Below are 20,253 nucleotides of genomic sequence, written 5' to 3' on the forward strand. Positions count from 1 at the left end.
GAAAGTTCCCTTTCTAGAGGAGATGGCTGGGAGGCTTGAAAGGGCTTGATGAGCAGGCCAGGTTGGACAGTGGTGGTGGTAGGGTGGGCAACTTAAGAGAGCCAGCACCCTTCCACAGAGCCACAGCTCCGCCTCTGGCCTGCTGGAGGTGAGAGTCCCTGAGCCCACCTGCCCACACGGCCTAGGACCCCTGTGTCCGCCTCCTAAGTAGGTAAGATTGCAGGGTCCAGGAGTGTGGCCTAGTGGTAGAGTGCTTGCCTAGCATGCACAAAGTCCCAGGTTCAATTCCTCAGTACCACATACATAGAAAAAGCTAGAAGTGGTGCTGTGGCTCAAGTGGTACAGCTCTAGCCTTGAGAAAGGTCAAGGGCAGTGCTCAGGCCCTGAGTTCAAGCCCCAGGACTGGCACAAAAAAAAAAAAAGGAATTAAGGGGCAGAAGCAGGAAGGGAGGAATAGGTGGCCCCCACATTGACCAGAAGGAAATGGCCTTACCCGCCACCTGGCTGGTTACCCTAGCCTGGACGAGGGTGTTGGTGTTGGGGGAGCCGGATATCCTGTCCTTGTGTCCTTGGCACCAGGCCCAGGACTCGGAAGGACTGTACCTCAGTGGCTTCCATTTTGGTTACACAGTGGGGATGGCCACTGGCAACAATGGGGTTTAGGGCATTGCACTTGGCCTCACTTGAAGGTCAATGTGGTACACAGATTCCTCCAGAGTGGCGTGTGGTAGAGACTTAGGGCCAAGAACAGGGTACTTTTTGGAGTGGGGGGAGCTAACCCAGCAGCCTTTTCCTGTTCCTCACAGGCATGAGAATCTTTACTTCCTTGTGGTTTTTTTTGGCCAGTCCTGGGCTCGAGCTCAGGGCCTGGGCACTGTCCTTCGATTTTTTTTTTTTTCCCTCAAGGTTAGAGCTCTACCACTTGAACCACAGCACCATTTCTGCCTTCTTTCTATGTATGTGGTACCAAGGAATGGAACCTGGGTCTTTGTGCATGCTAGACAAGCACTCTACCAATAGACCAAACTCCCGGCCCCTGGCATGAAAATCTTTAAAGGCCATGTCCACCAGATGGGGGTTGGAGAGCCATCCTCAAGCGTTTTCAGTTTCTTTGATGTCTGGGGCTGACTGGGAGATAAAATTCAAGGCCAAAAAAGCTTGTCCCGGCTGGAGAGGTGGCGTCCAAGTGGGTATACTTGGTGAGGGCCTTGGTGAACCTGGCTAAGAAGGTGGCAGGGGTTTTCATCCTGAAACAGGGCCAAGACCTCCCAACTGTGTCTGTTATTCCCAGTGGGGGTCTTGTCTGGGGATTGCCTCGGCTCCCACAGGAACGGTGTGATCTGTAAAGCATATCCCGTGAGATGGATCCACCTGACACACAGTCTTTCGTGGTAAGAGCGGAAGAGTAACAGGGAGGTCATGCCAAGGTGAGATCACAGGCCTGAGCTGGATACCTAAAGGCCTTAACAAAGGTGGATGGATTAGGAGACTCCAGGCGGGCCTTGATCTGAGAAAGGTCCCTTAGGGGACCAACCTTCAGCTCCAGCTACCTCAGGAGGGGAAACAAATGATCTGGCTGTGTAGTCTGTGTGAATACAGCCAGCCATACTGGACCAGGGCCTACAGTACAATCAGACAGCACACAGGATGGCAGAAATGTCCCCGGTGAGGAAAACTGGAAGGACAATAGTGTAAGTAGAAAAGGAAAAAAAAAAAAAAAACCCTGGACAAATGGAATTCCAGCTCACAGAAATTGTGGAGATTGGTTAATGTGTTAAAATTCAAAGTCCCATTTTCAGGAAAAGCACGACTGGTTATGCAGCTGGCACATTGGCCAGGTCCCATTACCGAGAAGACCAGCTTCTGAGACTTACGGTTCTGTGCCAGGGCCAGAGATTTTTGAGGTTAGCTAATAAACGTGTATGTAGGTCAGGTTTGGAATTTTGGTTTCTCATGGTGTCCAGGCACCTCACGATAAAATCCAGGCCAAGAGGATATCCCCAAGTTGGCTAGAGAACTAGAGAACAAGGTGAGAAAGGGAGGTCAGACGTCCCTAGGGTCCCACAACCACAGAGGCCAAGGCGGAGGGAGACTTCGCTGCAAGCTTGTGATTTCTGGGATGCTCACCAGTGGGCCAAGTTTAGCGCTGCTCCCCTTCCACCTTTCAGCGCCAGATGTAAGGTTTTAGGCGAGAAAAGAGCACCACAGGGAGAAATAAGGCCAAGGAAAGTTTATTGGCGTTATGCTCCAGGGGGAACCCAGAGAGGTTGTTATGTATGGGGTTTGGCTGCAGCAGGGCTTTTGTGGCTCTGCTCAAAACAGATCAGGAGACTTTCTCCTGATCTGTGCCTGTGGCTAAGAGGTGGTATTTCTGTACAAGGGAATGGTCTCAGCTGTCTCTCGTTCCCTCAGAGGCCTGACAGGTACCAGTCCTGGGGCTTGAACTCAGGCCTTAGGGCAGACTCCTGCTTGTTCACCTGAGACACAACTTCACTTCTGGGTGTTTGCTGGTTAACTGGAGATGAGCCTCTATTATTTTTTTTTTAGTGTAGGTCATGGACTTGAACTCTGGGCCCTGTTGGTTGTCCCCAAGCTCTTCAGCTCAAGGCTACTACCCTACCCCTGGAACCACAGCCCCACTTCAGGTTTTCTACTGGTTAATTGGAGATAAGAGTCTCAAGGACTTCCGCGCCCAGGCTGGCTTTGAACCTTGACCCTCAGAAGCCAGGATTATAGGCATGAGCCACCATATCCATCTTCCGATTTTTTTTTTTGGCCAGTCTTGGGCTCGAGCACTGTCCTTGGACTTTCTCAAGGCTAGAGCTCTACCATCGGAGCCTCCGCACCACTTCCGGCTTTTTTCTATGTATGTGGTCCTGAGGAATGGAACCCGGGTCTTCATGCATGCTGGGCAAGCACTCGACCACTAGGCCAAACTCCCAGCTCCTTCCAATTTGATTTTTAACAGCAATCCTTAGATTCCAGCCTGATTAAGAACCCCCCCCAGCCCAAGATTCATTCTTCATTGTAGGAACAACTGAAATCTCCTGAACACCTCTTCTGGTCCATTACTTATTTCCCTAACATGTGTGAATTCAGCACAGCACACAGGGTTGCCTGTCAGAACCCTTACAGAGCATCTCATGCGGTCAGACGCCAACCATCCATCCTACTCCATGGACTTCTCTCGTGCATGGCTCTTTCCGTGCCTCTGCAGGGAACCATAATAAGGATAGGACTTTCCACATTTCTTGCACACATAGGGCTTCAGGCCCGTGTGAATCTGCTTATGCCTTCGAAAATTGCTCAGCGAAGAAAATGGTCTGCCGCACTGCTCACACACGTAGGGTTTGTCACCCGTGTGGACCCTCTGGTGGCACTGCAGAGAGCTGTGACCCACGAAAGCTTTGCCACACTCCTTGCACATGAACGGCTTCTCCCCGGTGTGGATTCGCTCGTGGAGGCGGAAGGAGCTGGAGGAAATGAACCCTTTCCCACAGTGTGAACACACGAAGGGCTTCTCCCCGGTGTGAATCATGTTGTGCCTGCGGATGGAGCTGGTGGACGGGAAGGCTTTCCCACACTGCTTGCACACGTACGGTTTATGCCCGGTGTGAACACTATCGTGGTAGCGCAGGGACGTCCGACTGGTGAATTCCTTCCTGCATATCTTGCACACGTAGGGCCTCTCTCCGGTGTGAGTCCGGTTGTGCTGCTGGAAGGAGTTGTAGTACATAAAGGCTTTCCCACAGTGCTGGCACACGTAGGGTTTCTCGCCCGTGTGCGTTCGGCTGTGCTGCTGGAAATTAGTCAGGTAGCTGAAGGTCTTGCCACAATGCTGGCACTGGTAGGGCTTCTCTCCAGTGTGGGCCCTGATGTGTCGCCTGATGCTGCTAAGGAATGAGAAGATTTTTCCACACTCCTTGCACATGTAGGGGGCGGAGCCTGCGCTGGTCCTTCCCTGACCCGTGGAAGGAGAGGCGGGCTCTGACATGCGCGCCTTTCCACCCGTGTCAATTTTCACGTACATCTGGGCGTCACTGAGGCTCTGGGAAGCTTTTCTGCCCTGTGTTCCTTTTTTCTGCTTCTGGGTCCTGGGAGGGGGGAGGGGTTTCAGGGGCAGTGATGGAGCAGGGGGAGAAGCTCCACGCACCCCACTTTTACTTGAAAACCTTCTCCCCGAAGTCCATGAAAGCTGGAGGTGCCTGAAGAATCTTTCCTTTTGGGTGCCGTTTTCTTCATGGACAAAGAGTCTCTCAAACACTTGATTTCTGTTTTGGAGAAAGAAAGGGGGGCATGTTAGGTTTGGTTTACTAATTATGAGCAACTGCTGCCGTTATGTACTATAATATACTTTGAATTGAATGGACTAAGTGTTCTCCAAGATTTAAATTTTGTGCTTATCCTGGAGCTTGAACTCAGGACCCTGAGCTTTTGTGCTCAATGATAGCATTCTACCAATGGAGCCACAGTGCCAGCTCCACCTTTTGTGGTAATTCATTAGAAATAGAGTCTCCTGGACCATTCTGCCCAGGCTGGCTTTGAACTACAATCCTCAGATCTTAGCCACAGTCTAGGTAGCTAGGATTACAGGCGTGAGCCACTGGCATGGGCTTTATCTACATTCTTTGCTCAAAACTTGGGTGTTAATCTCACATAGTGTGTCCACAGAGCAAGTTTGTGTAAACAGCAAATCAGAAAATACCCTTGGTGCTATCCCATCAGTGCCCCACATAGTGAGTTCTTTTACAGTTTTGACTTGCAAATTAGAGAAACCATAAAATAGGCTCGACTTCTTTGCATAGTCTCGTTTGGTGGGGGAATTCATTTGTATGGTGAAGTTACCTCAGATTTCTCTCCCTTGCTTCAAAGTCATCTGCAACACTCTTGTATCCTTGACTTCTTCCTAAATTGTAGACCAAGAAAACAAAATGAGGTACACTACTAGTTCATTGGCGATATAAAGAGTCTCATGGACTTTCCTGAGTTGGTTTTGAACCACGATCCTTGGATCTCTGCCTCTTGAGTAGCTAGGATTACCAGCGTGAACCACTGTGCTCATTTCCAGTTCCCTTGATGACCTCATTCCCGTCCTGAGTGGCAGGAAACACTGCATCCTCACTGACTGTGAGCCAGACCTCACCTTTACTGACACAGGCCAAGTTCCAGATCGTCTCCAACATCACCTCTTTGTAGAGCTTCTTCTGTGACGGGTCCAGCAGAGTCCATTCCTCTGCAGTGAAGGTCACTGCCACATCCTCCAAGGTCACTTCACCCTGAAATCACAAGAATGGTCAGCTTGAAGGCTCTGGAAAGCTGGGTGGCTCACACCTGGCTCACGCTTGTAACAATGGCAGCTAGTCAGGTTGCTGAGATCTGAGGATTGTGGTTCAAAGCCAGCCCAGGCACTAAACATGATAATCTTATCTCCAATTAATCACTAGAAAAGCGGAAGTGGTGCTGTGACTCCAGGTTTAGGTGGTAGCCTTGAGGTGAAGAGCTCAGGGACAACATCCAGGCCCAGAGTTCAAGCCCCACAAAAGAGTGTTACAGACTTCCTTTTTTGAGCTGGCTTGAACCATGATCTTAAGATCTCAGACTCCTTAGTATGTAGGATTACAGATGTGAGCCCTGGTAGAGACTTTTTATTTCCAAAAAGCCAGAAGTGGGGCTGTGGCTTGATTGGTAGATTGTCAGCCTTGGGTGAAAAAGTTCAGAAAACAATGGGGCCGGGAGTTTGGCTACTGCTCCTGTGCTTGCCTAGAAGGCACGAAGACCTGGATTCAATTCCTAGGTACCACATACCTAGAAAAATCCGGAAATGGTGCTGTGGCTCAAGTGGCAGAGCTCTAACCTTGAGGAAAGCTCAACAGAGTTCAAGCCCCACGACTGCCCCCCCCCCACAAAAAGACAGCCAGGCAGGTGGCTCATGCTTGTAATCCTAGCTCCTCAGAAGGCTGAGATATGAGGATCAAGGTTCAAAGCCAGCCCAGGCACAAAAGGACCAGAGCCTTAATTCCAATTAATCGCTAGAAAATGGGAAATGGGGCTTGGCTCAAGGGTGGGGCAGTAGCCTGGAGCTGAAGAGCTCAGGGACAGGGACCAGGCCAAGTTCAAGCCCCATGACCCATTTGAAAAAAAAAAAAAAAGTTCAGAAACAAAACCCAAGCCCTGAGCTCAAGTCATTCCCCCTGCACACACACCCATGCACGCGCACACGCGCACACACACGTGTACAAGTGCCAGGTCCCATTACGAGCATGTGTTTAAAAATGAGACATTGGGGGGCCAGGAGTTTGGCCTAGTGGTAGAGTGCTTGCCTTACATGCACGAAGACCCGGGTTCAATTCCTCGGTACCACATACATAGAAAAAAGCCAGAATGGTGCTGAGGCTCAAGTGGTAGCTAGCCTTGAGAAAGCCCAAGGACAGTGCTCAGGCCCTGGGCTCAAGCCCAGGACTGGCAAAAAAAAAAAAGAACCAGCATGGTGTCTCAGGCCTGTAATCCTAGCTACTAAGGAGGCTGAGATCTGGTGATCACAGTTCCAAGTGAGTCCAAGCACTAAAAAGTCTGTGAGATTCTTATCTCCAATTATCCACTAGAAAGCTGGAAATGGAGCTGTGGCTCAAGGGGTAGGATGGTAGCCTTGAGCTAAAGAACTCAGAGACAGCGCCCAGGCCCATAGTTCAAGCCCCACAATCAACCAAAACAAAGGGAGAGGTTGAAATAACTTCATGAAGGAAGATTCAGATGTGCGTGCTTTTCTCTCATCTATCCTGCTAAACGTTTTGTGAAAATATGACCTTCAGTGTCTACAACTTCCATGAAAACTAAAGTTGATCCTCCGTACTTAATTGCATTTATCAATGTATTAATACCATTAAACATCACAACCTACAATAAATTAGTACTACCATCTCCGTTGTCAGTCCTAGTACTTAAACTCTGGGCCTGGACGCTCTTCCCGAGCTCACTCTCCAGCTCCAGGCTGCCAAGCTGGGAGGTAGACAGAGCCTCACTACTTCAGATGTTCAGGGGAATTGGAAATAAGACTCCCTGACATTTTTTGTGCACGGGGCTGGCTTTACAGATATTAGCAGCTGATGCCCAGCTTTTTTCTTTTTTTTTTGGTACTGTCCTGGGGTTGATCTCAGGGCCTGAGCACTGTTCCTGAATTTTTTTCCACTCAAGATTCTACCATTTGAGCCACATCTCCACTTCTGCCTTTCTGGTGGTTTATTGGAGGTAAGAGTCTCACAGACTTTCCTACCCAGGCTGGCTTTGAACCAGGGTGATCCTCAGAGCTTAGCCTCTTAAGAGGGAGACAGGCAAAGGCCACCAGACTGCTGAAGAGCACCCCAGGGAGAATAAAAATCAAATCAGCTCCCCCTCCCCCCCACCTCCTCCAATTCAATTGTGGTTAACAAGCCCCAGGCAAAGAACCACCCACCCATTAAGCCCAGTTCCCACCCTCAAGCAGTTAACCAATTACAAAACTCTTGGACTCTTTAGTTCTTTGAAGGATTTAACTACGGGTAATAGAAACAAAACCATTTCCAAAAACAGAGAAGGGGACTTAAATTTCTTTTAAATTTCTCTTCTACCTCCAGGCAAGTCTGTCCTTCATTCAACCCCCAGGCCTGCTCCAGTCTACACTTCAGTCTCCAGGGGAAAACTCAGTGGAATTTGGTGTGAGGTTTTCAATAAAATCAGGCTCCCAACGATTAGCATTTGTGGGTGTGAGTCTCTCCATCCTGGGGCTTGAACACGAGGCTGAGGCTTTTTCACTCACGCCGGGCACTCTGCTGTTGAGCTACAGCTCTGACTTTGAACTTTGGATCCTCAGCTCTCAGCCGCCGAGCGGCTGGACCACTACTATCTGACTCAACTTGCTCCTTTCCCCCCCTTTTCTTTTAGGCATTAGGAACAGTCCAGGACCATATCAATTTCCATTAGAAAGAGGCCAACCCTAGCAGCCCGCTCCAGTCCCCAGCAGACACACCTGCACCCCTCTCCCAAGAGGCCATACTTAGAGACTATCAGAGCCAGAATCCCCCCAAGTCCTTCCTTGCCTTGGGGAGACAGGGCCCTGGCTGAGGAGGTCTCCCTCTAGGCAGGGATGCAAAGTGATCCAACTGGCTCTTCCTCCTGGAGGACTCCCCCTGAGGGCGGAAGAGGCCTGCTCAGGCCCACTCTGTGGCAGCCTCCCCGGACTGACTTGGGGAGGCCCAGGAGGCCATCACGGTCCCCATGTGCCTCAGATCCCTGGTCTCCATACACTCACCATGGCTGGCTTCTGAGGTCCAGGTGTTCCCCACTCCAGAATCAGCGCATTGCCTCCCGAGAGATCAGCAAACCCAACACCCGAGCCAGGACAGCCAGCGCACGCCTGCAGTCCCGGAATGGGCAGGGAAAATGAGAAAGCCTAGCTCCAGTTACCGACTTGAGCAACTTGTATGCCCCGCCCCGACCCTGACTGATTGGCTTGTAGACAAGGCTGGAGCCAGGAAGCTTGTGGGAGGGGGAGGCTACCCTCCCCAGGGCAGGGATAATTCAGGGAGGAATTCCAGCTACAGGTTTTGCTAATCCAAGGTGCTTCCTGGGGCGGAAAATATGGCCCAGCCTGAGTGGGGGAGGGAGAACAAGAATTGTCAGAGCACTTTCGTGTACGAGCCTGTACAGGTGCTGGGACTTGAACTCTCAGCCTAGGTGCTGTCCCTGAGCTTCTGTGCTCAACGCTGGCTCTTACCACTGCAGCCACACACCATTCTTGCTTTTTATTTTGTTTTTTTAGGCGGGGGTGGGGGGGCGGTTGGTTCATTTGAGATGAGTCTCAAGGACTTCCCAGGCTGGCCTGGCTTTGAACCATCATGCTCTCAGATCTCAGCCACCAGAGTAGCTGGGATGACAGGGGAGGGCCACTGGGTCCCCTTCTCGTGACTGTAACTGCTTCAGGACTTTCCAAAGTCCTGCCCAGATCCAGAGTTTGGGAAGCCAGATTCTTGTGGGACTGCAAAGATGGTCTTTGTCATGCTAATAAAGGACATCCATAAACTCAGAGCGGAAGGAGATGGCTGAAACCCTCCCACAAGGACTGTGGACAACTGGTGTCCCAGATAACTCCCCTTTCTGAGCCCTCCTGACTTCTTTCATCCTGCTGTTCATGAGTTGTGATTCTCAGTTCTTTCTTTTTCTTTCTTTTTTTTTGGTCAGTCATGGGGCTTGAATTCTGGCCTGGGCGCTGTCCCTGAAGTCTTCAGTTCAAGGCTACCGCCCTACCCTCGAGTCAAGTCCCACTTCCAGGTTTCTAGAGTTTAACTGGAGATAAGAGTCTCTGGTCAGGCTGAGAGTTTGACCTACTGGTAGAGTGCTTGCCTAGCATGCATAAAGACCGGGTTTGATTCCTCGGTACCACATACATAGAAAAAAGCCAGAAGTGGTGCTGAGGCTCAAGTGGTAGAGCTCTAGCCTTGAGAAAGTCCAAGGACAGTGCTCAGGCCCTGAGCTCAAGCCCAGGACTGGCAAAAAAAAAAAAAAAAAAAAAGTCTCTGGTCATTTTGTGCCCAAGTACCCTGCACTGAGAGCCTTCTGCTCCTAGCTGACTCATCCCTCCCTTCCTCCCTCCTTCCTTCTCTCCTTCCTTCCTCTCCATCATCCTTTCTTTTCCTTTTGCTCTGTTCCAGTCCTGAGACTTTCACTTGGGCCCTGGGTCAGGCCACACCTTTCAGAGCTTATCACTCCAGAGCTCTATCTAGCACGTGAGCCTTTCCTGGGAGATAAGAGTCTCTCAGACTTCCCTGCCCTGGTTGCCTTTTTTTCCCTCCTTTCCTTATTATTATTATTATTATTATTTTTGCCAGTTCTGGGCTTGGCCTCAGGGTCTGAGCACTGTCCTTGGCTAGAGCCCTACCACTTGAGCCACAGCACCATTTCTGGCTTTTTCTGTGAATGTCGTACTGAGGAATCAAACCCAGGGTTTCATGCGTGTGAGGCCAGCACTCTAGCACTAGGCCCCACTCCTGGCCCTGATTGCCTTTGAACTGTGATGATCGGATCTCAGCCTCCTGAGATCTGGGATGATGGGCTTGAGTGCTGGCGGGGAGCAGGTTCTTTCTCTGGTGTCCTTGGTTATCACAGGAAGGCAGTGGAGGCCAAGCCTCAGGCCTGCCGGGGACCAGAGGGGGCAAGGCCGGCTCCAGCTCCCTGCAGCTGCCAACCCGGGGCCAGAAAAGCTCTCCTGGAAGTGGGGTCCTGATCTCCCCTTCTTCTATCTCCCCCACATGCTTACACCATGAGATGCCAGCCTGCCTCCCGCTCCACCTGTCCTGGAAGGCCAGAGTGGGGACAGATCAGGACATTTTCCTGGCAGGCCACTAAAGGAAGAATGGAGCCCAGATGGGTGACAGGAGTGAGGGAAGTGGATTCCAGGAAGAAGGAGAGGGGAAAAGAAAATGGAGAGGGAGGAGGGAGGGAAGGAGGAAGATTAGGAAGGGACAGAGAAGTCAGGCGCTGTGCTTCAGGCCTGTTCATGCGAGCTCTTCAGAGGGCTGAGATCTGGGGATTGTGGTTCAAAGCTATCCTCTTACAGGAAAGTCGGTGAGCCGCTTATCTCCAATTCATCATCCGTGGCACTGTGGCTCAAGTGGTAGAGTGCTAGCCTTGAGCAAAAGCTCAGGGACAGTGCCCAGGCCCTGAGTGCAAGCCACAGGAGTAGCAGAAAGAAAGAAAGAAAGAAAGAAAGAAAGAAAGAAAGAAAGAAAGAAAGAAAGAAAGAAAGAAAGAGAAAGGAGGGAACAAGGAATGGAAGGAAGGAAGAAAGAAAAATACATGATAATAAGAATGATCATTAGATAAATACGATTGATGGTAGATAATTAGATGATAGATCCTCAGACAGATGACAGATCCACAGATAATAAAGTAAAGCCACTTTGGATAAAGGATAGATGATAGGTGACTGATAGTTAATTGATAGTAGCGATGATAGATAATAGCTGGGTAGCAAGAGTTTAGATTGATACTTGGGAGGTGGAGAGTGGGGGAAACTTAGTCCCCTGGCACCCCCCTGGCTTGGCCAGGCCTGACTCCCTCCTGCTGCATGCGAGGCCCCTGGGGGGCTCAGGGAACCCCTGGGAAGAGCCCCAGCTGCAGAGGTAAAGCTGTGGGGCTCCCCAGAGGTGAGTGAGGAGGGGAGAGGTGCCTGTCCTTCTCAGGGAGGCGCTGAGAAGACTGGACCAGCCAGGGGGCAAGGACTGGGGAGACGGCAGCCCAGGTAGGCCCTGAGGCAGAAGGTGCGGGGTGGCAGGGAGTGAGGGCGCCCAGCCTGCAGCCCAGCTCTGGTGGTAGGGCTTGTCCTGGCTCCGGCTGGGGCTCTGGTCATGGTGCCCGGAGCCCTGGAGGTGGACAGTGGTCTCCACACCAGGTTTCTGGGAGGATAGAAGGGCGAGATTGGCTGTCATCCTGCAGAGGGGTCTGTCTCCAGTGTGACTGCGAGGTGTGTGTGTGTGTGTGTGTGTGTGCTCGTCCTGGAGCTTGAACGCAGGGTCTGGGAGTTGTCCTTGAGCTTTTTCACTCACTTTACCTCTTGAGTCGCTGCTCTTCTGGCTTTTTTTTTTGGTGCTTCATGGGAGACTTTCCTGCCTGAGCTGGCTTTGAACTTGGATCCTCAGATTTCAGCCTCCTGAGTAGTTAGGATTACTGGTGTACCGGTGTGAGTCACCAGTGAGCCTCGGCTGGGATCACCTTCATATTCAGTCAGATGGGGTTTGAACTCAGGGCCCACAGCCCTCTACCACTGGAGCCCCGCAGGCCTCCAGGCCTCCGAAACATGCTTCCTGTGTTTTGTGCTCATGTCAAATATTCCCTTCCTAATCTGGCCTGGAACTTCATGGCCTCCACTCACCCCATTTTCCTTCCCACTCTTGCTTGTGGGGATCCCCTCCTCCAGGGACTGTCCTTGACCACCAGCCCTCCCCTGTGGCAACACTTTCTTCCTGCTCAGATTCTGTGGCTGCAGGTGAGGCTGGCTCTCTTCGTGTGGCCACTGGCCCCTTTATCCGCAACGGAACAGAGGATGGCCACTTCCATCTTACCTTTTTTGTTTGTTTGTTTTAATGATAAAGAAAGGTGGGCCAGGCATGGTGGCTCACACCTATCATCCTAGCTGAGATCTGAGGATCCCTGTTCAAAGCCAGCTGGGGCACTAACGACCTAGAGACTCTTATCTCCAGTTAACCAGAAGAAAAGGGGAAGTGGCGCTGTGCCTCAGGGGTAGGGCGGTAGCCTTGAGCTGAAGAGCTCAGGACCAGACTTCAAGCCCCACGACCCATCAAAACTCAAGTCTGTCGTCCTAGCTACTCAAGAGGCTGAGATTGGATTGTGGTTCAAAGCACACCAAAAAGTCAGAACTAGGGCTGTGGCTTAAATGGTAGAGCCCTAGCCTTGATCAAAGCTCAGGGATAGCACCCAGGCCCTATGTTCAAGCCCCAAGACTGGCACGTGCATGCACGCGTATGTGTGTGTATGTGTGTGTGTATGTGTGTGTGCACGTGCACACACACACACATATAGATAAATCAGGTAAAAAGTACATTTTTTTCTTTTTTTGGCCAGTCCTGGGATTTGAACTCAGGGCATAAGCACTGTCCTTGGGTTTTCTCAAGGCCAAAGCTCTACCACTTGAGCCACAGCACCACTTCCGGCTTTTTCTATGTATGTGGTACCGAGGAATCGAACCCGGGTCTTTGTGCATGGTAGGTAAACACTCTACCAATAGGCCACACTCTTTCCCTAACTCTCTTTTGCTGGTTCCCCCCATCTCTGCCTACAAGTTGTATACTTTATCTTCAGCATGCTGTCTAGGGAGTACCACCCTTCGTCCCTCCACTTTGGGCCCCCTCTCCCCCTCTCTGGATAGATACACAAAGGAAACAAACAGGCCTTGTCTCCATTCCCTGGAATCATTTTGATAAAAGCTGTTTCCTGTGGTTAAAGACATAGAGGTATTATACCTTAAGGCTCTTCCCCTGAGCCTGCTTTGGTCTCAACTGAATGCCTAGAGTCTTGGTCTATTTTATTTTTATTTCTTTTTGCCAGTCCCAGGGCTTGAACTCAGGTCCTGGGTGCTGTCCCTGAGCTCTTCAGCTCAAGGCTAACAGTCTACCACTTTGAGCCACAGCTTCACTTCTGTCTTTTTTTTTTTTTTTTTTTTTGCCAGTCCTGGTCTTGAGCTCAGGGCCTGAGCACTGTCCTTGGACTTTCTCAAGGTTAGAGCTCTACCACTTGAGCCTCAGCACCACTTCCGGCTTTTTTCTATGTATGTGGTTCCAAGGAATCGAACCCGGGTCTCCATGCATGCTAGGCAAGCACTTTAACCACTAGGCCAAACTCCCGGCCACTTCTGTCTTTTTGTTTGTTCATTGGCAATAAGAATCTCATGGACTTTCCTACCTGGGCTAGCTTTGAACCACCGTCCTCAGATCTCAGCCTCCTGAGTGGCTAGGATAGCAGGCATGAGCCAGCAGCGATCTTGGGGTTGATTAGATCAAACATATGAGACAATAGATCTGTCATTTTTCATTTTTCTTGGTTTATCTTGCAACCTTTGTTTCTTTTTTTTGCTAGTACTGGGGCTGGAACTCAGGGCCTCGGGCTTTCTCAAGGTTCGCACTTTACCACTGAAGCCACAGTGCCACTGTTGGCTTTTTCTGTATATGTGGTACCCAGGGCTTCCTGCATGCTAGGCAAGCACGCTACCCACTAGGCCACATTCCCAGCCTATCTTGTAAACTATTTTGCTCAGGCTGGCCTTGAAAAATGATTTCCCATGCCGGCCTGCAAAACAGCTAAGACTGCAAGCTCCAGCCTCCTCTCACTCAGTTTCTCTCTCTCCAATTTCAATACCAAAGCCTGAACTTGCCTCTAGCGTCTTTTTTTTTAAAAAAAATTGTGATTATAAAGGTGATATACAGAGGGGCAGCGGTTACCTAAGTTAGGTAAAGAGTATATTTCTTTTTGGACAATGTTACCTTCCCCCATTGTCTCCCAATTAATTTAAAAAAATATTTTTTATTGTTATTTTTGCCCATCCTGGGGCTTGAACTCTAGGCCTGGACCCTGTCCCTGAGCTCTTCAGCTCCGGGCTACTGCCCTACCCCTTGAGGCACAAGGCTACTTCCTGCTTTCTAGGGATTAATTGGAGATAAGAATCACAAAGTCTTTAGTGCCCAGGCAAGATTGGAATCGAGAGTCAGATCTCCTCCTGAGTAGCTAGGATGACTGGCTTGAAAATTCTTATTTCCAGTTCACCACCAGAAAGCCAGGAGTGGAGCTGTGGTTCGGGTGGTGGAGAACCAGTGTGCGTGGGGGGAGGGAAGCTGAGAAACAGCGCCTAGGCCCTGAGTTCAAGACCCAGGCCTGGTACCATGGTTCCTTTCCCATCCACTTGCAGATGAAGTAGGCACGGCCCTCACAGGTGCCGGAGTGTCCCCGGCATCTCTGTCCTCTCCATCCAACAGGGCCGCCACGCTGGAACCCAACTCCACTTCCCTGCCCCAGTTCATCCTGGTGGGCTTCTCGGCCTTCCCCGGGCTGCAGCCCGTCTTCTTCCTGCTCTTCCTGCTCATGTACCTCTCCACCGTGCTAGGCAACCTGCTCATCATGGCCACCGTGGGCCTGGAGCGCAGCCTCCACGCGCCCATGTACCTCTTCCTGTGCGCCCTGTCCCTCTCCGAGCTCCTCTACACCGTGGCCATCGTCCCTCGCCTGCTGGCCGACCTGCTGGCCACCCGCCACGCCATCGCCCTGCCGGCCTGCGCCTGCCAGATGCTCTTCTCCTTCGCCTTCGGCTTCACCCACTCCTTCCTGCTCACCGCCATGGGCTATGACCGCTACGTGGCCATCTGCCGCCCGCTGCGCTACCGCGTCCTCATGGCCCCCCGGGGCTGCGCCTGCCTGCTGGGCTGCTCCTGGGCCGGGGGCTGCGTCATGGGGCTGGTGGTGACCTCGGCCATCTTCCACCTTCCCTTCTGTGGCCCCAACAGGATCCACCACTTCTTCTGCCACGTGCCGCCGCTGCTGCAGCTGGCCTGCGGGCCCCGCGTCCTGCTGGTGGCCAGGGCCACGGGCCTGCTGTGCATCGCTGCCCTGCTGAGCTGCTGCCTCCTCATCCTCCTGTCCTACGCCCTCATCGCGGCGGCCATCGTGAGGATCCCCTCGGCTGAGGGCCGCCACAAGGCCTTCTCCACCTGCGCCTCCCACCTCACCGTGGTGGTGGTGCACTATGGCTTTGCCTCTGTCATCTACCTCAAGCCCCACGGCCCCCCGTCTCTGGAGGGGGACTCGCTCATGGGCGTCACCTACACCGTCCTCACGCCCTTCCTCAGCCCCATCATCTTCAGCCTCAGGAACGAGGAGCTCAAGGCGGCCATGAGGAAGACGTTCCTCAGCAGACTCAGTCCCAGCCAGGCCTGAGGACGCTGGCAGGGAGACACCGGCAGCTCCCCTGGGAAGGGACGCTCATTTGTAGGTGCTAGTGTTGGGGCTTGAACTCAGGGCCCAGGTGCTGTCCCTGAGTGTGAGACCCCGGAAGGATTGGGAGTTTGGGGGGCCTTCCCCCTGCGTACTGTGAGAGTGCAGTGTTTCCCGGGGTGGGGGGCGGGGAAACCTTCTGTCCTGGTTTACAGGGAACTCAGGTTTCTGTCCTGCGTGTGGGTAACTCCACCCTGCACTGTGTGCAGGTAGACTGAGGTTTAGAGCAAGTTGGCAGCTGTTTCCTGTTTGCCTCTCCTCCCCAGCACCAGGATGTCCTCTACCACTTCTGTACAAAATATTGTTACATGGTGAAGTCTGTACCTTACTTCATACACAGGAAGAATTAAATCCCTGATGAGTGGAGCCCGGGAACTGAACCTGACCGTAGCCTGGCACCCCAAACCTCAGTGCTCTGTGACTGCCTGACTCCTGGTTAAGGAGCATGCCCCGGGGTTGCAGCATCTGAGCTTTTCCCCTCCAGGCTAGAGCTCTGCCACTTGAGCCACAGAGCCGCTTCTGGCTTTTTTCCTGTATGTGGTTCCGAGGAATCAAACCCAGGGCTTCATGTATGCTAGGCAAGCACCCTACCACTAAGCCACATCGCTAGCCCCAGGGAAGTAGATGTTTCTCTTGTGCCTGGAATTTCCTTTACAAGGAATGTGAATGTGGATTCCCCACAGACACAGAGGAAAAGCCAATGTGTTCTTGTTTAGTTGATGAAATGTAGATTACATGTGAAAATCAGGAAAAGACGGAAAAACCTGGAGTGATAGCTCTGGCCTGTAATCCCAGCCACCCAAGATGCCAAAATCTAAGAATCAGAGTTCAAAGGCAACCTAGGCAGAAAAACGCTGTAAGTGGAACTGTGGTTCAGGTGGTTCAGCCTTAAGGGAAAAAGCTCAGGAATAGCAGCCAGACCTTGAGTTCTCACCCTAATACCACACAGTACACACACAATAAGACTAATAATTTTGATTTTTATATGCATTACATGATCACACTATACTTCATTAAATGAAGTATATATATGTACTTCATATATATATATATATAATTTGTAAGGAAGTAAAGAATTTTCAATAAACTGCATTGCGTATTATTTATTTTGATTCCTGAATGTTTAGTGACCACTTAAATTGGGTGCCTAAGGTGTTTTTTTCACCTGCTCTGTCTTCTCCCTGAAGGGGAAATATTTCTTTTTCTTTTGTCTCTAAAGACCAAGAATAGAAGCGATCATTTCTTCCTTTCTTTCTTTTTCTGGTGACACAGAACAGGAATAAATGTGAACGTTCAGTCTAAACCCAGACAGAATTTTGGGGTCATAACCTATATACCACTCACTGGTTCCCATTCTCCTCGCAGCCAAGCTTCTCCCAAGGCACCCCCTTCCCCTGCCTTGAGCCAACTTCTCCACAATGCAAGTCTCCTAGCCCTGCATTCCTGGCTGTGTGCCATTCCAGGGAAGTGTTCCTTAGGGGTGCATCCCTTGGTGTCCCCAAGACTGAGCCCAGAGAGGTGGGTGATTAGGCAGACATCTCTGCAGGTAGGTTGTAGGCATGGAGATAGCCAGGCTTGCATTTCAAGGCCTCTGAGCTAATCAGAGCCAAGTAGTGCCATGATGATAGCAATTCCCAAATCCAAGGATGCTCTTACCTATAATCACATAGGATTTTGCCCAGAAGCAGATCCACTACCCACTTGCACTGGCATTATCTGTAGGTGAGTTAGAATAATTAACACAGCCTACGCTGGTGCCAAGGCCTCTCACCTGTAATCCCAGGTACTCTGGAGGCTGAGATCTGAGGATTATGGTAGAAAGTTCAGCTCCAGGCAAGGAAGTCCGTGGACTCTCTCCAATGAATCACAGAGAGAACTACAAGCAGAACTGTGGATCCAAGTGGTAGAATGCTAGCCTTGAGCAAACAGAGCTCAGAGACCTGAGTTCAAATGCCATGATGCACCAAATAGTAACAACAATAATAACAATAACAGTGATAGAGATATGATCACGGGACATGGAAGAGGCAGACTGTTGCCTAGAGCAATAGGTCTTTGTAACTTTTATTGCATAGATCAAAGGAATACAATTCAGAGTGTTTTTCATTACTATGTAGTTTGTGGGTTTTATGATCTGAGGGCTCCACCTTGGGGCCTGCCCAGTGGAAGGGGAGCCTGCCATTTCCCCATTGCACCGTGGGACTGCGTGGTTTGGAATCGTCCATGACTGGATTTTAAGGAGGAGACGATGAAGATCAGGCACTGGTGTCTCCCGCCTATTATCTCAGCTACTGGGGAAAGCTGAGAGCTGAGCCTCACAGCCCATGCAGAAAACAACCTGTGAGATGGCTCTTCTTTGCAACGAAGCACCAAAAACCTGGCTGTGCAGGGCAGAGAGCATGGCCTACCGGTAGAGTGCTTGCTTAGCATGTGGAAGACCTAGGTTTCCTCAGTACCACATACACAGAAGAAGCCAGAACGGTGCTGAGGCTCAAGTGGTAGAGCTCTAGCCTTGAGAAAGCCCAAGGACAGTGCTCAGGCTCTGAGCTCAAGCCCAGGACTGGCAAAAAAGAAAAAATACAAACAACAAAAGAGACAAAATAAGGATGGGGACAAGCGTGGTTAGCGGGCAACGTCACAGAGCACTGCTTGGAGAGGGAGCAGGTGAGCAGGTGGAAGCATTCTGGCTCTTTACAGTTTTTCTGGGTGGAGTCTGCTGAGGAACGTCTTCCTCATGGCCGCCTTGAGCTCCTTGTTCCTGAGGCTGAAGATGATGGGGCTGAGGAAGGGCGTGAGGACGGTGTAGGTGACGCCCATGAGCGAGTCCCCCTCCAGAGACGGGGGGCCGTGGGGCTTGAGGTAGATGACAGAGGCAAAGCCATAGTGCACCACCACCACGGTGAGGTGGGAGGCGCAGGTGGAGAAGGCCTTGTGGCGGCCCTCAGCCGAGGGGATCCTCACGATGGCCGCCGCGATGAGGGCGTAGGACAGGAGGATGAGGAGGCAGCAGCTCAGCAGGGCAGCGATGCACAGCAGGCCCGTGGCCCTGGCCACCAGCAGGACGCGGGGCCCGCAGGCCAGCTGCAGCAGCGGCGGCACGTGGCAGAAGAAGTGGTGGATCCTGTTGGGGCCACAGAAGGGAAGGTGGAAGATGGCCGAGGTCACCACCAGCCCCATGACGCAGCCCCCGGCCCAGGAGCAGCCCAGCAGGCAGGCGCAGCCCCGGGGGGCCATGAGGACGCGGTAGCGCAGCGGGCGGCAGATGGCCACGTAGCGGTCATAGCCCATGGCGGTGAGCAGGAAGGAGTGGGTGAAGCCGAAGGCGAAGGAGAAGAGCATCTGGCAGGCGCAGGCCGGCAGGGCGATGGCGTGGCGGGTGGCCAGCAGGTCGGCCAGCAGGCGAGGGACGATGGCCACGGTGTAGAGGAGCTCGGAGAGGGACAGGGCGCACAGGAAGAGGTACATGGGCGCGTGGAGGCTGCGCTCCAGGCCCACGGTGGCCATGATGAGCAGGTTGCCTAGCACGGTGGAGAGGTACATGAGCAGGAAGAGCAGGAAGAAGACGGGCTGCAGCCCGGGGAAGGCCGAGAAGCCCACCAGGATGAACTCGGTCACCGAAGAGCCATTGGTAGCCTGCATGGAACCGGGGCCGGGTCAGGGGGTGACAAGAAGGGGTGAGCAGCTGCTGATGAGAGAAGTCAGCTGGCCTTCATTCAGTCCCCACGGGGATGGCAAGGCTGTGATGGAAGAATGGGGCCATTGGTATTATGGTCACCATTATTACTGGTCTCATTATTAGCCACCCTTCTGGAATGCTGTGGACATACGCTGAGAATCTTACAAGGCACCTAGATAAAATCGCTCACCCGGGCACCGGTAGCCCGGGCCTGTCATCTGGACACTCAGGAGGCTGAGATTTGAGTATCACGGTTCAGAGCCAGGCTGGGCAATTGATCATCAGAGAACCAGAAGAGGCCCTGTGGCTCAACATGGTAGAGCAATCACCTTGAGCAAGCGACCAAGGACAGCACCCAGGCCCCAAGTTCAAGCCCCACAGCTGTCAATAAGAAAAAAAAAAAAAAGAAGAAGAAGAAGAAAAGAAATTGGTGAAACAAGGCATCCATTTCTCAGGCCTGTAATCTGAGATCTGAGGTTTGTGACTCAGAGTCAACCCAGGCAGACAATTCTGAGATTCTTATCTCTAATTAACCAGCAAAAGAGCTGGACGTGGGGTGGGAGCGTGGCCTAGAGGTAGAGTGCTTGCCTAGCATGTGTGAAGCCCTGGGTTTGATTCCTTGGTTCCACATACAGAGAAAAAGCTGAAGTGGTGCTGTGGCTCAAGTAGCATAGTAGTCACCTTGAAAAAACCCAAGGACTGTGCTTAGGCCCTGAGTTCAAGCCCCAGGACTGACAAAGAAATTAAAAGGAGAAAGTGGAAGAAGAGAAAAAGGGGGAAGAAAAGGACAAAGAGCCTGGTGTGGTGCTACTCAGGAGCCTGAGGTCTGAGGATGGTGGTTCAAAGCCAGCCCTGGCACTGAAGACTGTGAACTGAGAGAGTCTCATCTCCAGTTAACCAGTAGAAAACAGGAAGTGGGGCTGAGGCTCCAGGGGTAGGGCGGTAGCCTTGAGCTGAAGAGCTCAGGGACAGTGCCCAGGCCCAGAGTCCAAGCCACACAATGAAGAAGGAGGAGGAGGAGGAGGAGGAGGAGGAGGAGGAGGAGGAGG

General features: G+C 51.8%; 2 protein-coding genes across 2 annotated transcripts; one reads left to right on the forward strand and one right to left on the reverse strand.

Annotated features, from left to right (window-relative positions):
• The first annotated feature begins 8,613 nt into the window (after window positions 1-8,613).
• LOC150067856 (olfactory receptor 10H1-like) lies at window positions 8,614-15,471 on the forward strand. Its single transcript, XM_090328669.1, has 3 exons — window positions 8,614-8,682; window positions 10,138-10,243; window positions 14,450-15,471. Exons 1-3 carry the CDS (start codon window positions 8,614-8,616, stop codon window positions 15,469-15,471), a joined length of 1,197 nt encoding a protein of 398 aa, XP_090184795.1.
• A 2,656-nt stretch (window positions 15,472-18,127) lies between these two features.
• LOC150067857 (olfactory receptor 10H1-like) lies at window positions 18,128-19,176 on the reverse strand. The gene has a single exon (XM_090326241.1). The coding sequence runs from the start codon at window positions 19,165-19,167 to the stop codon at window positions 18,220-18,222; it is 948 nt and encodes a 315-aa protein (XP_090182367.1). The 5' UTR covers window positions 19,168-19,176; the 3' UTR covers window positions 18,128-18,219.
• Between the last annotated feature and the right edge of the window lie 1,077 nt (window positions 19,177-20,253).

Source organism: Megascapheus bottae, chromosome 1 (assembly GCF_031878675.1).
Source record: "Megascapheus bottae isolate mThoBot1 chromosome 1, mThoBot2.hap1, whole genome shotgun sequence".
Lineage (NCBI taxonomy): Eukaryota > Metazoa > Chordata > Mammalia > Rodentia > Geomyidae > Megascapheus > Megascapheus bottae.

Coding starts and splice junctions, on each gene's coding strand:
- LOC150067857 (XM_090326241.1), bottom strand. CDS start 19,167: ATGCAGGCTACCAATGGCTCTTCGGTGACCGAGTTCATCCTGGTGGGC.
- LOC150067856 (XM_090328669.1), top strand. CDS start 8,614: ATGGCCCAGCCTGAGTGGGGGAGGGAGAACAAGAATTGTCAGAGCACT. Junction 8,683..10,137: donor TCGTGTACGAGCCTGTACAG/GTGCTGGGACTT, acceptor TGGTTATCACAG/GAAGGCAGTGGAGGCCAAGC. Junction 10,244..14,449: donor CCAGAAAAGCTCTCCTGGAA/GTGGGGTCCTGA, acceptor ATCCACTTGCAG/ATGAAGTAGGCACGGCCCTC.